Source organism: Pogonomyrmex barbatus, unplaced genomic scaffold (assembly GCF_055798465.1).
Source record: "Pogonomyrmex barbatus isolate J1 unplaced genomic scaffold, ASM5579846v1 scaffold3, whole genome shotgun sequence".
In the NCBI taxonomy this organism is placed as follows: Eukaryota; Metazoa; Arthropoda; class Insecta; order Hymenoptera; family Formicidae; genus Pogonomyrmex; species Pogonomyrmex barbatus.
In genome coordinates this window covers 14,677,140-14,695,113 of record NW_028297127.1, presented here as the reverse complement: position 1 = coordinate 14,695,113, position 17,974 = coordinate 14,677,140, and the positions used below count along the sequence as shown (strand labels likewise).

At 35.4% G+C, this 17,974-nt stretch overlaps 2 protein-coding genes and 2 long non-coding RNA genes across 8 annotated transcripts; 2 read left to right on the top strand and 2 right to left on the bottom strand.

Annotated features, from left to right (window-relative positions):
• The first annotated feature begins 700 nt into the window (after positions 1–700).
• On the top strand, positions 701–3,556 carry LOC105427887 (senecionine N-oxygenase). Its single transcript, XM_025218436.2, has 7 exons — positions 701–894; positions 1,177–1,315; positions 1,498–1,759; positions 2,061–2,164; positions 2,245–2,332; positions 2,397–2,560; positions 3,130–3,556. Exons 1-7 carry the CDS (start codon positions 701–703, stop codon positions 3,436–3,438), a joined length of 1,260 nt encoding a protein of 419 aa, XP_025074221.2. The 3' UTR covers positions 3,439–3,556.
• On the bottom strand, positions 2,416–7,072 carry LOC148936102 (uncharacterized). Of its 2 annotated transcripts, none has more exons than XR_016139736.1 (3): positions 6,844–7,072; positions 2,877–3,738; positions 2,416–2,554 (listed from the first exon to the last, which is right to left on the bottom strand). It is a non-coding gene; the product is annotated as an uncharacterized LOC148936102 (long non-coding RNA). The 2 variants fall into 2 exon arrangements; XR_016139735.1 differs by lacking the exon at positions 6,844–7,072 and adding an exon at positions 5,921–6,018.
• On the top strand, positions 6,135–15,226 carry LOC105427885 (membrane-associated guanylate kinase, WW and PDZ domain-containing protein 1). Of its 4 annotated transcripts, XM_089078870.1 has the most exons (11): positions 6,135–6,197; positions 7,976–8,053; positions 8,327–8,546; positions 8,763–9,166; positions 9,248–9,436; positions 9,519–10,647; positions 10,865–11,000; positions 11,117–11,659; positions 11,776–11,946; positions 12,183–12,317; positions 13,283–15,226. In XM_089078870.1, exons 2-11 carry the CDS (start codon positions 8,005–8,007, stop codon positions 13,445–13,447), a joined length of 3,141 nt encoding a protein of 1,046 aa, XP_088934996.1. In that variant the 5' UTR covers positions 6,135–6,197; positions 7,976–8,004; the 3' UTR covers positions 13,448–15,226. The 4 variants fall into 4 exon arrangements, with proteins under 4 accessions (XP_088934996.1, XP_011638168.1, XP_011638167.1 ...); XM_011639866.3 differs by lacking the exon at positions 13,283–15,226 and having other exon boundaries at positions 9,522–10,647; positions 12,183–12,549; XM_011639865.3 differs by lacking the exon at positions 13,283–15,226 and having other exon boundaries at positions 11,120–11,659; positions 12,183–12,549.
• LOC148936101 (uncharacterized) lies at positions 11,032–11,743 on the bottom strand. Its single transcript, XR_016139737.1, has 2 exons — positions 11,608–11,743; positions 11,032–11,480 (listed from the first exon to the last, which is right to left on the bottom strand). It is a non-coding gene; the product is annotated as an uncharacterized LOC148936101 (long non-coding RNA).
• Positions 15,227–17,974: the final 2,748 nt, after the last annotated feature.

The following is a 17,974-nucleotide window of genomic DNA, read 5'->3' as shown; positions in this document are numbered from 1 at the left end:
AGAAAAAATTATATAAATGGATTATTGATTGCGTTCGGAACTATCATGCATATAATAATATATAACGTAATAAGAAAGAGATTAACTGTTATATATCAATATAATCGCAATCGTTTACAGAATAACTCGTTAACTGTTAATTATTTATATCAAAGTTTGATGACCGATTAACAATGATATAATTAAAAAGAATGTTAATTTTTCGCGAATTAAATTATTAAGTAAGTAACTATTAAGCAAATAGATAACTGATATCATTCTCGATTAAAGCACGTTTATCTATATTCAGTTATATGTTGTCTCTTAAAAAAAATCTCTTAAAAAGACATAAAATAATGAATATTAATTAAAGCTGATGAACTGATTAACTTCACTTTTTGTAAATTTCTTAATTTTAATAATCAAAGCCTGGTTTATGATTATAATTATTTTCTGTTTTTTTTTATTTTGTGGAGTTAATCAGAGTTTAGTTTTTGAGAAACTCAATTGTTTCTCCATCTTATCAGAGAAAAATTGCTTCTGTCTCGGCTGAGAATGATAAAAGTAATCTAGCATATATCCATGTATTACAAAATGTACATACCACGATCGTGCTCCATTAACTACGAAATAGATTGCCGATATAGCACTTTCGCTGAAAGTGTTATAACGAAGATTCCTCGTGTTCTGTGAAGCTTAAACAGCTAACAACTGCGCAATCATGAAAATCGCCGTGATCGGCGCCGGAGCCGCGGGACTCGCTGCACTCAGGCACTGCATTTCCGGTACTTACAACGATCAAGTGGTGTGCTACGAAAAAACAGACCAAATCGGCGGAACTTGGGTCTATCGAGAAGAAACTGGTTCTGATAGATATGGTTTATCGATTCACACTAGCATGTACAAAAGCCTCAGGTACGGAGCATTTTCCTTGCAGGCAACTTTCATTTTCCCGATTCTGCATAGGAGAGTGAACATTAATAATAAATTTATGACTTTCAATAAATATTTTAATTTTAAATGTATTACTCTTATTCTTATATATGTCATATCCTTATATATGTCAGTTAATTTTTTTAAGAAAAATATTTTATAAAAATGAATCCTCAGTGAGTTTCATCTCTCTCGTATTAAATATTTAAATCTATTTCAAATTATTCGATATTAATGATGAAAATCGCGTGTCGGCTTTTGTAGGACTAATCTTCCGAAGGAGGTAATGGGCTATCCTGATTTTCCGATACCGGAAGGTGCCGCAAGCTATCTATCGCGCACGGAGATACTCGATTTCTTGAACTCGTACTGTGATCACTTTGCGTTACGTCCTTACATTCGGGTGGGTGTATAGAATTGCAGAAGGCACGCTACAATGGAAAATTGTGCTTGCATTAAATATCGTAATTACATTTAAATTATTATTAAATATAAATTATCAAATATTATAATAATTATTATTATTAAATGATTAAATTGCTTTATATAATGATATAAACGTATCATAGTATGAACATTCCATAGCTGTTGCATCATGTAGAGTTGGTGGAGCCGACTGTGGGGGACCGGAAATGGTCGATCAAGGTCAGGGACTTGCAGAGGGATATAGTCAGGATCGAATCTTTCGATGCGATCATGGTGTGTAACGGTCATTATTTTGAGCCTAGGATCCCGAATATACCCGGCCAAAACATCTTCATTGGCAAACAGATACACAGCCATGATTATAGGGTTCCTGAGATTTTCGACGGCAAGACCGTTGTCGTCATGGGGGCTGGTCCTTCCGGTACATACGACATCACACTTCTGGTCTTTTCCAAATAAGATATCTTTTTCTACAATTCTAATGGATTTGTAAAATTTCAATTATTACACAAAACAGAGAATAATAGATCAGAAGAAAGGAATGTTTTCTTTTTTTCACGGGTTTGACATTTTTCTTTTAATTTTATTAACGTGCTTTGTTGTTAAGCAAACATTCTGTTTGTAAATACTTAATTTTGAAAGTGCGAATCAAGGAATAAAAAATTCGCGGGGCGAAGTTATTGGCGACGATTGAAATGCAGCATCTTTCCGTTTTCCGGCAGGTATGGATTTGGCGTTGGAAATATCCAAGAATGCGAATCGTGTGCTTCTGAGTCATCACCTGACCGACACAATAGCCACTGTGTTCCCTGAGAATATCGTGCAGGTAAAAGCGCAAGTTCAGAAAGAAAATAGTAAAATTACACCTGGAGGTGCTTTTTAGCGGTCATGACGGTTTCTTTTTAGAAAGCTGACGTGGTGGAACTGACGGAGCGCGAGGCAGTTTTTGCGGATGGGACGAAGGAGCAGATCGATGTTGTTTTCTATTGTACAGGTAAAGCCCCTCCCCTTGCTATAACAATAATTAAAATAATCCTTTGAATCTCGTTTCTCAAAAGGCTACAAGTACAGTTTCCCCTTTCTCGCCGAGTCTTGTGGAGTCCGAGTTGATTCCAATATGGTCATGCCTCTTTGGAAGCATCTGGTCTCTATAGAGAACACAACCCTGGCACTCATTGGTCTTCCGTATTATGTTTGCGCCTTTAGTATGTTCGATCTACAGGTAAAAAATTTTTCTTTACTTTTTATTATATTTTCTCAAAATTAAAATAAAAATATTTATAATTAAGATAAAAATATATTATCAAGATAAAGATTCTAATTATATCTATTTACGAATTCGTTGCTCCATCTTTTGATAAATCTCCGCTTACTCTTACACTCTTGTTGTTCTTTTCTTACTCACAATTTTATTCAACAAATAAATTTGTTCAAAAGTAACAATCGATTCTATTTTTATCTTACCGTTGATGAAATCTATATTGAAATAGTATTCTACATTTCTAACTATGTTGTATTTTACGTTTCGAACTTCGTACCTTGGGATACGTCAGACGTACAAAGGCCGCGCGCAAACCGCTCAAGACACGCGACATTCCAGGCCCGCGGGGCATCCGGAGCGGATGAGATTGTCTCCGAGCGTGGCTGGAAAGGAACGCGGTCGGTCGCGCGCGACGGGAAAAAAAATGTTAGAAAGTCACCGTCGCGCATCCGGCGCCGGCCGGCCCGGCCGGCCGGCATGACTACGTGCCACCGGTGATAATAGCAACGGGATTACTTTGCAATTTCAAGGTGCGATTCGTCCTACGACATTGGCACGGCGAGAGGCAGTTCCCCGCGCGAGCGGATATGCTGCGTTCCGAGGCGGAGGAAGTGGCGAGACGCGCCGAGAGAGGTCTGCAGAAGAGACACTTTCACATGATGGGCCCCGAGCAAGGTCACTATTACGATGACCTAGCGAATGTCGCGGGTGTCACGCCACTACCACCCGTGTTGACGAAGCTTCACAATGAGAGCAGCATGCGCTTCATGGACGATTTGGTGCACTATCGGCAGGACCGCTACAAGATCCTTGACGATTACAATTACGTTCAGCTCTAACGCTGGGACGACATGCGTGGTTTTATCTATAAACATCAAACAGTTTTCCATTTTGAAATTTGTATTTTATTCGAGAGTATAATTGTATTCAAAACTGTAAAAGAAATGTTCATACCTATCCTTGTTTGCATATCGATTTCTTTTGCTTTCTTTCTTTTCGTTATTTGAGTTGAGTAATTACCTTTTTATATCGAGCTGAGCGATTATTTTCGTGTGTATATCTCTGATTTTGTTATAATTAGTTGAGATTCTTCCTCAAAATTACTGTTTTTAAGTACTTTTTAAGAACTTTTTCTGAAACTAAATTTTAATTACATAAATACTTATATAAAAGATATCAATATCGCTCTCGTAAAATATGAGAAGAATACGCGTGGAGAGGGAATGTTTCATGTATCTTTGGTCTTACACATAATGGAGAAAATACATATTAAAAACAGGAATAAATATTAAAATTTAAATTATAAAATTTTGGAAATAAAAATTAAGAATAAAGATAAACGTAATGTACAATGGACACAGAGCTACATCTTTTATCTGTGTTCATTGTGCGTTACGTTTAATTTTCATTTCTAAAATTTAATATTTATTTTTCTGTTCCTAATATTTTGTCTATCGTGCGAAAAGAGGGGAGTCCATAAGATCAGTTTTCGGCCCTATCTAAATTTTATTCGAAACAATTAGAAATCTTTTTTTATTATTGTAAAAATTATTAAAATCAAGTGATTGTGACTTAGAACGGCATATTTGAGGCCTGTTCATCTTGTAATTCATTAATCACATTTCTTATATCATATTATCCCTATACGTTTGTTTGTCTATCTTTAGATTTTGTAAGTTCTTAAAAAATAGTCTCCTCGAAAAGTTATTATCTTACTTCAACAAATATCCGACACACTCGCACACAGCATCACGACAAATCACATGTGAACATCCGAGAAATCATATAAATGTCTTAAGTTTCATTCAAAAATGTAAACAACTTTAGAACTAAACAACTTTAGATAATCTAGAAAATCCAAAGATAGATACGGGACGACGCATGGCTCAGTGCCTAAAGTGCGATTGACTCAATGGATAGCAAGTTTAAATATTGCCATTGTCCCACATATTTATGAGACATTTCATTTCGCAATTTTTGAGAGTTTCAGTGTGGTAACTTACACTGTGATGCTTAATTGTTAAGAGTTAAAGTCCATGGCACGAAAATAATCACAGACGATTATTCCGTCGTAGTAAAAATTAAAAGGCTCATTCATCTTTGTTGATCTTATTCTTGTCTTATATTGTCTTAAGGATTTTAAGTATTGTTTTAAGTATTGTCTTATCAACCAATCAGAGCATGTTAAGACATACTTAATCTTAAAATAAGAATCAATGAATATCGGCCCGTGTTCTTTATAATAAGTGACGTGCGGCAACAAAATTTTTGATTGCATCTAATTTCGTTATGTACTTAATGCAGATGTGACTTATTTCGTACTTACCAAATTCGTAAAAATGAACGATAATTAAAGTTATCTTTGAATATTATAAGTAAAGGCATATTTTTCACTTCTTTCAGTTGTTAAACTGTCTGTTTTCTACCTAAGCAGGCTTCATTTAACGAGTTTTTACAGCTATTTATTATCTATCAGGAAAGAAAAGGATAGTAACCATTTTCACAAGTGTCTTAAAGTTATCTCAAGTGTTGTTTCAATTAAATATCTCTTTATTTGCAAATTAGATGCAATAATTTTTATTGTATTATGTCTCGCCTATGACGTCCAATTCCAATATGATAATGACTTCAGGAATCTTATGTTTTTCTATATGCCACGGTCCTAAAAGAGAGAAAAGAAAAAAATTCATTAATTCATGCTTACGATATTAGAAATGTATCATATAACTTAAAAAGGCAGATTGGAGATACAGTTAAAGCCTTCTTCTTCTTTTTCTTCTTCTCTATTAATTTGATTTTTTTGTAAATGAAGTAGTGTACTTAATAGATATTGAAGTTTGACAAAAGTGAAAAAAAGTTGTCTGTTCCTACAATTCAGTGCATAGTTCTTAGCGAGATAAAAGTCATCACCTGATGGCGTTCAACAAAATAAAGATAGATGAGCAAATGTATGAAAATAATATGATACAAATATGTTGGTGATAGAAATATGATTAATTAGTTATAGAACAAACAAATGCGTTTAAAGCTAAAATCACATGATCTCAATAAGTTTCACAATAATAAAAGATTTCTAATAATATAGAATAAAATTCAGGTAAGGTCGAAAATCAGCCTTATGAACTCATTCCCTTTTTCTAAACATAACATTTTCGTTTTCTCATCTCGAGCGTTTTTGCGCACGCTTCTTTCAAACCTCCCTCTTTCAAACACGCGATCACGTGACTCGGGGCGCGCGCGCTTGACGCAGGCGCAGGATCTGATGACGGCGGCGGCAACGGCGACGTACGGCGGTCGGTTAAATGTCTCGTACGTACGTACGAGAGTGAGCGGTGTGGTGAGTGTGCCGTGTAATGTAGTCCCGGGTCGTCGATGCGCTACGCGAGCGTATGCATGCCGTCTCCCTTTTTCTCTCCCCGTCTGTTTCACGAGCGAGTGCGCTATCGTCACGACGATGCGATGAGCGTTTCCGCGATCCGCGAGTGATTCAGTGCCGACGGTTAACCCAACGGACTCAACGGATCACTTGGCCGCACCACTGCTGGAACCATGACGGTTACGCGTGCCGTCGGACGCGTCATCGTGCAGAAAACGCAGCGTGAGTAATCCCGTGTTGTTGTTGTCGCCGTCGCAGCCTTCTTCCTTGCCGTCGTTGGGAGAAAACGGAGGAAACCGTTGGCTAAATACAAATATATACACAACACGACATACAACATGCGCGCATACATGCATACACGTCTATTTTCTTGTTTTTTTTTTTGCTCCTTTTTCCTGTGCTTCCTCTGTCTTTCTCCTCATTTCCGCGATAAGTATCAACCATCGCTCTCGATATTTCTTAGTTAGTAACGGCCAGCGCGTGAACATCTCGAATGCAGGTCGGGAGGGAGAGTCGCGAGATCGCGTGCCATTGTTGCACCGCGCGGATGCATGTGCCTGGCCACGTCGATGCGGGAGTACCGTGCGAGAGAAAAAGAGAGAAAACCGACGAAGGAGTCACTAATCCCCAGCATAACATATTTACGTTACATTATGTTACATAGCGCGCGACAAGTCCGCTCTTCTTTTTTTTTTTCCTTTTTTATATCTCCCTCCTCTCTCCCTGCGTCTGCTTCGCTGCGCATGCAGGAAGCCCCCCCGGGAGAGAAACGCGCAGCTAGAACGGGTACGCACACACGCGTGTATTATCGGATATTGGATATCTCCTCTCGTGCGCTTCATCGCTGTCCTCTTTTCCTCTGCCTCACCTCAGGGTATAGAAAGTGCAGGGGAACGCCGCTCTAAGACGAATGGACCTAATGATCGCGCGTTATGTGTGAGCGGCCGCGGCACACTCGCTCGCGTCCCGCGCACGGGTGAATGCATTCGTAAGAATGCATTCACGTTCGTGCGGCTCTGCCCATCGCCGTACCCCGCATGCGTCTCTCTCTCTCTCTCTCTCTCTCTCTCTCTCTCTCTCTGTTCTCCGTGTTTCTCCCCTTTCTCTACGTGCCCCTCTCTCTTCTGGTCCCTCCCCCCCTCCCGCCCGCATGGCAGCGTTCCTTTCCTTGCTTTATGTAATTGCGTCTCGCGGACACCTGTCCGTCTGACGCGCGTGCAGCAGGCGTCAACGACGCGGCGTGAAGTTGGTCCCGGAACCGAACATGTGATCGCGAGTACGCCTGAATTTGCGGAGAGGCTTCGTTTCGCTTCCTCGGCCGCGCCTACCTTACCACTTTTTTTTTCTTTCCTCCTTTTTGTTTCTTTTCCTTCTTTTTTTTTTTTCCTTCTCTTCCGCACCGAAATCTGAATTGCGTTGATCTTCGTTTTCAGTAGTTCAATGAGAGGCGACGCTTCATCGAAGGTGCGATCGCAGAAACGATCGCGGAACAACGCTTGTATAACGGTTGTAGAGATTATAAGTCTACTACTGTTCTACTTTCTATTTTACTCCTCGTGCTTGTATACGCCGGCTACTTTTCGAAATACTATCGAAACCGGTGAACGCACCGGCGTCGTCGGTGAAAAAGAGAATTCACCGTCCGTGACGCGTACAGCGTGATACATCACCACCGGTGATGCCATGCCTCTCGGAAGGACAAGTCTCCTTATCACGCGATACTTTGCACGGTTACTCCGTCTATATTTTATCTCCCTGAGTATAATAGAACGTAGAAACTGTACAAGTGTGTGCATATTCAAGTTCTCTATATTCAAAACTTCTCGAAACTGAATAGCTGTGTATTTGATATCTCAACGCGTGAATCTTTTTTCTCTTTCTCTGTATTTTAATTTTAAAAAATTCCACGAAACAATTACGAATTTAGTTTTCTGTTATATTAAATTTTATTCATATTATAATTTGTAATTTAATGTATCTCCTTATATTGTTGATATCAGGATTTTGAAACGAACATAAGGACTTCAAGATGGCTACAAAAACTGACGACACAGCGTCTATCGACAATCCCAATGATGGTAACTGTCAATCACATTTAAATATCTATATTGAAATAGATATTTATTTTGATTTTGAAAAAATTTTTCAAAATTATTTCATATACAATATTACATATCGAAATTATATTAATATAAACTTGACTAAACTTGAAAAATATGAAATTGCAGCTGTAAATTGTATAAGGAATATTTGGAATACTATAATTTGTATTAATTTTCATGTATCACAAGTGTAGTTGTGTTAAGGCGATATAATAATTAAGTTTTTAATATCTATACCTCATTTCGAAGGAGAGAGTCTGGACAAGGAGATACTGACAATTGGTGGAAATGATGGGGGAAGAATTCCGCCGACATATATGTACAATACGGGATCAGAGCAGAGTACAGGAACTTCAGATCAAGAACAAACCATTCGGAATCGTACTCCAGCCACGGAGGATCAATTAGGCCCATTACCACCTAATTGGGAGAAGGCGTACACTGACACAGGAGAAGTTTATTTTATAGAGTATGTATACCTATATATGTTGCCTTGTTATTTACCTCATATTGAAGATTTTTATTAATTTTAATAGAACTGGCTATTTCATATATTGATTGCAATGTTTTTATATAAGAATCTGTTGAGATTTGATAAAAAAATGGTGCTTGTATAACGTGTCCTTTATTATTATTATTTTATTCTTTTGCATTTGAAGAAAAGTATTCGTGAATCATATTACAGCCACAATACAGGCACGTCTCACTGGCTAGACCCACGTTTGTCGAAATTTCAAAAAAGGTCCTTGGAGGAATGCCTTGACGATGAATTACCCTATGGATGGGAAAAAATTGATGACACTTTGTACGGCACATATTTCATCGATCACGTGAATCGTAGAACTCAATATGAAAATCCTGTATTGCAAGCGAAAAGGGCGCAACAGAACTTGCTCGAGAGGAAGAGTCCCAACTTTACCAGAAATCCCGATAAATTGAAGGGCCAAAGGATACGAACCACATTGATAAAGAGTTCACGGGGCCTGGGATTCACCATTGTCGGTGGTGACGATACCGTGGAAGAATTCCTCCAAATTAAAAGCGTCGTGCCAAATGGTCCAGCATGGCTGGATGGGAAACTACAAACCGGTAATTTCCAAATACCGCTAATTCTTAAGCGTGTAATTTACCTCCGCTTCCATTTGTCTGCACAATTGTATTTATTTTCAGGAGATGTGTTAGTGTATGTTAATGATACCTGCGTGCTAGGGTTTACGCATAATGAAATGGTAAATGTATTCAAGTCAATCGGTAGCGGCGAGACAGTGTCTTTGGAAGTGTGTCGAGGTTATTCGTTGCCTTTCGATCCTAATGATCCTAATACGGAAGTCGTGACCACAATCGCCGTCAATGCGCCAGGTATATAAATCAAGCACTGATAGTCAATATTTGCAGATGTTTTTTTACCAGAAAATTAGATTATTCTGAATTTCTTTGGCAGAAGATCCCGCGATGTATATGGATTTGAATTCATCTCTCCAAGACAATGGACGTTTTAATTTTCTGGATTCTACTTTTTTGCCAGTGCACAGTCTTCAGAATGGTGAGAATCTCGCTACGACGTCCGTTAACTCGATGCCCGATCTCTGCATTTCGGACAAAATCAACACGATAAAGAGACCAAGCAGCACAGACATTTTATTGTCGGAAAGCAGCGATTTGAACGATTGTAAAGACTCACCGGTGTCTTCCAAACCAGAATTTCTCAGCATCGCTATCGTAAAAGGAGCTATGGGATTTGGGTTTACGATAGCGGATTCTGCTCACGGCCAGAAAGTCAAGAAGATTCTGGATCGTCAGCGTTGTAAGAACTTAATGGAGGGCGATATTTTGGTCAACATAAATGATATTAACGTTAGGAACATGTGTCACTCGGAAGTAGTGCAAGTGCTGAAGGATTGTCCGCGCAGTGAGGAAGCATTGATACATGTTCAACGAACAACGACGAAATTGAAGGAGAAAAAGGAGAAGAATACGCAAGACTTTTTCAGAAGTAAAACGCCCACTGCGGATATCTACAGCACTCAGTCGAAGACAGTGATACCCAGCAGACCGAAAACGCCATTGATTGACACCAGGAATCGTCCTAAATCGCCGATCAACGCGAGCAGATCAAACTGGAACGAGGTGCAGGGCGAAAACGAATTGAATCCGCTGGATAATCACTACAAGTATTCCGACTATTCACCTGGGATGTATTATACGGATCCGTATAAAGCTAACATCACAGCCAATTTATCAGATAATTTCGCGGTGATGAATCTTGACGACGAGTCCATCAGAAATGTTCCGAAGCGTGACTGGGCGGCAAATGATAAATTAAATATCAATAACGATATGTATTCCATCGATATTTCTCATCACAATAATATGCTCAAGCAGAACGGATATCTGCATTCTGACTTTTACAAAGACGTCTATCCAGTTCAGTCACATTCCCAATATAATGAGGATTACAATATGTATTCCATAGGACAGGAGCAGAATGTCGATACTGGCGAGATCTGGGATAAACGGAAAGAAACCACCAGTTTCGAGCACGAACAACCACATTCCAGTTCCATATCTCGGTATGTATATTGTTCCAGCGTCAGAATTAAAATTAAGAAAAAAATTAAAATTAAAAATTAAAAATTAAGATTATGATTATTTTTATTTTCCAAAGTTTTTAAATTAATATTATAGCCATGAGATAAAATATGTGCTTGAAAATTACTGAATATGTTTAAAAACACAAAATTTAAAGAAATATTGTCCAAACTATTTTATTTATAATATTAATTCAAGGTATCCTCAATACACGAACGAATTGGTCTGTCCAATGGTTCCCGATATTGAATGGATAGAAACTTTAGTAACTTTAGTGAGACAAGATACTGGATTTGGATTTAGAATAGTTGGCGGTACAGAGGAAGGATCTCAGGTTGGTTTTGATGATCCGTATTATTCACAAGTAACGTTGCTGCTGTTGTGTATTCCAAAATCAAGTATAGCCATCACAGTTAATAAAAACGAGAACGTTAAAAATATTACGGTTAGCAGGTTTCGGTCGGTCATATCGTTCCTGGCGGAGCGGCCGATCTTGATAACAGACTCAATACCGGCGATCTGATCATGTCCGTCGACGGAGAAAGCGTCATGAATTCTTCTCATCATCATGTAGTGCAACTAATGATAGCGGCAGCACAAAACGGTCGAGTAACTCTTGGAATACGACGTCGAATCAACACACAGGAGCATCTTCAAGAAAATCTTCAACCGTCTTATGGCCGACAGATGAATCTTCAGTACCCGTATGATGTTACAGTCACTCGAATGGAAAATGAGGGATTCGGTTTCGTAATAATCTCGTCCGTCAACAAAGCTGGTTCCACAATTGGCAGGATAATCGAAGGCTCGCCCGCTGAAAGATGCGGAAGATTGAACGTCGGAGATCATATTCTCGCTGTCAATCATATAGATATTACGAATGTTTGTCATAAAGATATTGTCAATTTGATTAAAGATTCTGGTTATTCTGTTACACTAACAATTGGATATCCGTTGGACGATTGCTGTAGCAACACATCTCTCTCTCAAAAGGTACAGATTTCCTGTAAAATATTTTGTAATTTAGTAATATATTGCGAAATATCTTTTTCTCATTAATTTATGCTGATTATGAAAAATGTTACAAATTGTAGAATTTTTTTGTTTAGGATGAACCTACAGGAGATGGAGATGGAGGCCAATATCATGCTGTAGAATTAACTCGGGGCACCCGAGGTTTTGGCTTTAGCATACGTGGTGGCCGCGAATTTCAAAATATGCCATTATTCGTCTTGCAAATCGCGGAAAACGGTCCGGCATCTATTGACAATCGACTTAGGGTGAGTAAAATTAAAAAAAAATAAAGTGAGCTAAACCGAGATTAATGTTAATTTATATTGATAGAAATAAACATTGGCTCATATTAATCTTATATTAAATTTAATGAATTCTGATACTGTTGCTAGAAATATAGTAACTATAAATAGTATATATAAGATGTATATGAAAGTATATATAAGATGTATATGAATAGTATATATAAGATGTTATATGAAAGTATTTATGTTATTTCTAGATCGGTGATCAAATAATTGAAATAAATGGTATTAATACCAAAAATATGACCCATACAGAAGCGATTGAAATTATACGTAATGGTGGACCATCTGTTCGTCTGTTAGTACGACGTGGCTGCCAGATGCCTTCAGTGGTAGGTGCTCCTCCACATCTCTACGATATGAATATATAGAGAATTAACCTTTTGATAATAACATATTAATCTTAACTTCATGACATTTTTCCCTACTTTTGATGATACTAATGCTAACATTAGCACTGTATAGAATTTCTTTGACGATCTGGAAGACAAAGCTTTTCAGGGTATATAACATTAGGTACTATGCTAAGTGAAGAAGATAAGTGACAATACAAGAAAAAAAGAATCTCAAATAGACATGTATTACGTAATAATTTGATATTACAATGGGAAATGGTAATCTCATTTAGTAGAAATGATAAAAAGGATGTGTTGGATCGCATAATACCTTATACGATTTAAATCTTATCCGATATTAAATCGATAGGGACAAAAAAATATTACTTATATTTATTGAAATTATGTAATTAATTTTTGCGTAGCATTTTCTTTTTGTAATATTTCGATGATGTATTATACAATTTATGAGTGATTTAAGCTACGCATCAGAAATTTGTCATTATCAAACATTTATACTTGCCTTGAAAAATAGCGCTGAGCTAAATTCAATAACACCAAATGTGATCATTTTGCGATAATGAACACTGCACAGTAATGCTAAAAAAATTTTTCGTAATATGCTCATAGAGATAGGCATATGAAAAATGTTCTCTAAGCAGAGAATATCCGAGAGGGAACATATTAGATAACTTTTTTTCTTGCAGCTATCATTACGCAGCTTGCGAAAGTTTTAATATAAGGACAATTGTACTTGCTCATCCTAACAAAATTAGGCTGGTGCTAACCTAGTTTCTCTTAATTGATCTAATCGCAGCGTAAACGTAATTCATCCTAACACGTGTGATAGCTTTGAAAGTATATGTGCCTTGTTGCGCGTGTTCCGTATTTAATGAAATTATTAAGCAAATACCGCAGCCTTCTCGACAGTAATTGTAAACAATCATTGAAATTCATTGTAGAGTAATCTCACAATCGACCAAATAAGTATTCGACCGAACCATGAGGGCACCCCATGCAGGCATTTATCGAAATTACCCGAGAGGGGTGTGCCCCGCAAAAAACGTCAGAAAGTTCGATTTTCCATTTCATTGAACTGCTGTTCATCCAAAAACAGATACTTGTAATAAGCGCTTTCAATAGAGACGTGTTTTCACGTTTCTTGGATCAATACGAAACGAATTAATGTTTCATAAGAAAACTTACGGAGAAAGCAATTTCCGCGTGGCATTTATGAAACGCGTTTAAGCACAAACTTATTTTTTCTTCTTTTTAAGGAAAGCAGATTATTAAATTACACGAATACGAGTAATGTAAATCCCGAATGACTTATACTAGCACTTAAAATAGGTGGAAATAGATACATGGAAATAGCGCAGTGTAAAACGTCATGAGTGTAAAGTTACGAATGCTATCTATTTGCTGACGCAAGGCAGCATTGATACACATAAAGAATCTCAGAATTTGATATCTTATATCACGTAGAGATGACACAAGTGGCTATATGTCCATACACGCCGTAAGGTGATATCGTAGACTGGCAATTATAATAAATTTATTATTATTCATCTCTCTCGCTCTTCTTAATAACGTTTCAAAGTGTAGATTTTTGAAATTTAGACTTATCATACACACACACACACACACACACACACACACACACACAAATATATACATATACATATATGTATACATATATATATATATATATATATATATATATATAAACATCTCTTTGTGAATCTTTTTTAGATAATGACATTACTGTGGCCTTGACTATAAAGTGTTACCTGTTGATAAAAAGCATAAAACGATCTCGCATAAGAGAAATTGTGTTGTAAGAGAAATAATTGTTCAATTGTTCTCATAATGTCCCTATCGGATTATCGTGAACATTTTTAAAATTATGTCGATATCTTGTTTCCCTCTTTTTCCCAAATATTTATTATCACTTATATGAAATGTATATGTATATCAGTAATAATGTATAAAATTAAGGACTCATGCAACCAAAGAAGTAAACGCACTTATCAGCCATTTTGTTCTGAGATTGAATAGTGAAAAAATGATATGATAGAATTTATTATTGTAATAATAATTATTATATCAATAATTTTGTTCGGGCGATGATTATTATTAACGTCCACAATTAACGCGGTGTCTCCACCGGCGAATCACGTATAGCAAAATTACGTAGGACAAATTTGACAGAAGTTTTTCTTCTTCACTCTTCCTATCTTTTTTCGATATTTATGAAAGTATACGTTTGAAAGAATGACGCATATATTTTTTTACTTGTAAAATAGTGAGAGATGGCAGATGTTGTTTGTTTGGCATGATGTATTAATGACTAAGGACGAAAAAGAAATGAAAAGGTAAATTAGATTGTATTTTTAGATCTCAGGATTGATGTGTAAGAAAGAAAGAATGTAACATATATACATACGTATGTATATATGTGTGTTTTACCCATTACATGTGTATGTATGCTTAACGAAAAATTCGTGTAAGCGATAAGCAGCAGCAAACGCATTTAACCGGATCACTCGGTATCCATTTTATAATCATCGTGTTTATTTTTTATAATTATATATATAAAGAATTTGTATATTGTATAGGATGTAAGTTTAATGTAAATGTACATATTTGTTTTTCGAAGATTAAAAGATAATGTTGATAATTTATAAGGCTATTGTAAGAAAAGCAATAACGCGTCAATCGTTATTTCACCAACTCGAAATTCGCTCATTGAGAATTCCAAAGTCTTTACTACTCGTTTTGCCTTCTCTCTTGCCAAAGCTTTAGTTACATCGCATTCTGTTTACACTTTCTGTTAAACGCGATCTAGGCTATTTCTCGAGACAATTGTGAACAATTTAGTATCTAGTTGGGGAGGAAAAAAGAAATATGGTTTTGTCATTTTGCACAAACGTTATATCGCGTCTCGAGTAGTAAAGACAGTATCGAACAATTAAATTTTAAAACACACGCACGGAAAATTTGTATTTGATCGATATACATCAATTGAACTGGATCAAACAGTTTTTTTTGTACGAGCTTCGTATATTTATTGTATTTCAGATGTAATCGAATTTTCTCTTGTACATGTCCGTTAATTGTCTTAAGTAATCATCGTTGAATAACCCGAGGTAAACTCAGAAAAAAACTGATATTGTTGCTAAGGATATATAATATACTATCGATATATATTGTTGTTGAGATATACTGAGATAATAAATACTTGCATTGAAAAAACTTTGAAGGAATGTAATTTGTATGTTTAAAAATGATCTTGTACCTCTCCTTCTTTTTCTTTTCTCTTTTTTAAAATTAATTCAAGAACTAAATATTTGTCATTAAATTTATGACAAGAGTCAATGTATGCACCGATTTAAATTACAGTTGATACAACTGCGGAAATGTTTTTGTCAATCCAATTGAAATATTTTGCTAAAATTTGCCCTCAATTGACTCGTTTTATTATTCTATTAATACGCAATTCTTGGTAAATTTCATAATATATATTTCAAAAATTTCAACAGTTTTTAACTTTCCTTTCATAGTGATATATTGAATTTTATAAAGATAGATATAAATACATTATAAAATTGAAAAATTGATGAAAACTGAAAATTGAAAAATTGAATATATTTCAAAACGAGTTTTAATTTTCCTTATGAAATTTAATGTAATATTGTGACATATAAAAGAAATTAATATGATATTATTGAAAAATAATAAAAAACTTTTAAATGATAATGAAATAAATTCAATTTGAGAGAGAATTTCAGCACAAAATATTTCTATCGAAACATCGACATTTGTACGGGTGTCAAAAATCATCATTAAGTTGTTAATTTACAATAAGGAGTATTTAGGTATCTCATATGTTATTTGTTGCATTTAATTATTTATTTATTATTATTTATTTATTATTTTATCTTAATTTAAGGAAATATAAATATAGCCATTAGGGACGACATGATGAAATACTGAGAATCTCGCATTGTAAATTGGATTAATTTTCATAGAAATAAAATAATCATGTTCTCTTCTTTCTCTTTCATTCGGAACGAAATACTTGAAAAGAATCTTCTCACGTTCTCGCTCCTTGAAATCGCGTAATCCTTGAAATACGGCATCTTACTTTTGGGGAAATGGACTAGACAGCTTTCCCATTTTCGAGAAGCGATCATTAGCGAACATCCGCTTACGCTTGTCGGTCGAACTGGTTAGCCTATAGCCCCGTAAAATGCTTCCGCATTCCAAGGCAGCGTATTTTCCGAAGACGTGTACAGGCCGGATAAGGTTATCGATCCTTATTGACACATTCATTCAAGATCGGTGATTTCCTGAAATTTGCGTTTCCAATTAATCGCGATTGCGCTCGTGAGAAGCCAATTACGGGCTCGCTAACACGTCGATAGATGATCTGTCTGTCAATCAGTGGCTCATTTTTCTCGAAATCCGTCGTCAGCGACTGCTGCCAATTCCGCAGAAACGCGAAATCTGCTGTGCGATTTGACGTTGCAATTATCATAATCACGTGATTGCCACGTGGTTATGAACAATCGCTGATATTGAATCGCGGCATCGAATTGAATCGTTTGATGAAATTTCACGAGAAAAATTAATAAGTAGATACGGAAAAAAATACTCTCTTGTTAAAGACGATCTCAAATAAATTTTAATTAATTCAATCGATAATTAACTTGTTTCAATAAAAAATGTTTTATGTATGTGTGTGTGTGTGTGTGTATATATATATATATATATATATATATATAAAAACATATAAATATATATTAATAATATAAATATATATATATATATATATATATATATATATGATTGTATATAAATAATTTTTTCTTATATCTTCAGACTTAACTTTTTGTATATATGGCAATTTTACTTGTATTTATGTATTTTTACTTGTATAACTTGTAAGCTTATAATTAAATTTGTATCTATTTTGTTAACGCGGATAAAATTTATTAACTTGTTGTCATTTAATACATATGGAAATGTTAAAATAGAAAGAAATGTACAAAGAAATGTTAAATTAAGGAATTCAGAAATCAAGGAATTTGTAGTAAAAAAATTTTCTCTTTCAAGACAATTTTATATTAATTACCCAATTAAATTAAGTCGAAATTTATTTAAAATCGCCTTAAAATCATTTCACCTATAATTAAAACATGATCTACAATTGATTTATCTAGAATTAAAGTAATTAATTTTTAATCTAATCTTGTTTCCAAATTGTTAAACAATAAAAAAGTGATAATTTTATTTACGCTAATAAAGTAATATAGATATCATTTGACAAATTAATTACCGTTTAAATGAACTTTGGTCAAAGTTGCTTTTGTTTATTTTAGTTTATAGATAGTAATTTTAATTTCAATTTAATTTTCTTTTGAGCCTTTTTTGAGTTTTTCTAAGAATTAGAAAAAAATTAAAGTAAATTAAACCAAAATTAGAAACCAAAATTAGAAAATTAATAGAACGTTAGAAGAATAGGCATTAAAAATAAAAATGAATCAGACCTGAGTGAATCGAACTGAATGAATTATACGCGTATCATTCACATATAGCATGCCTGTCACTTTTGAAGAAAAAGGTAACCAGCGCATAAAGCCGACATAGAT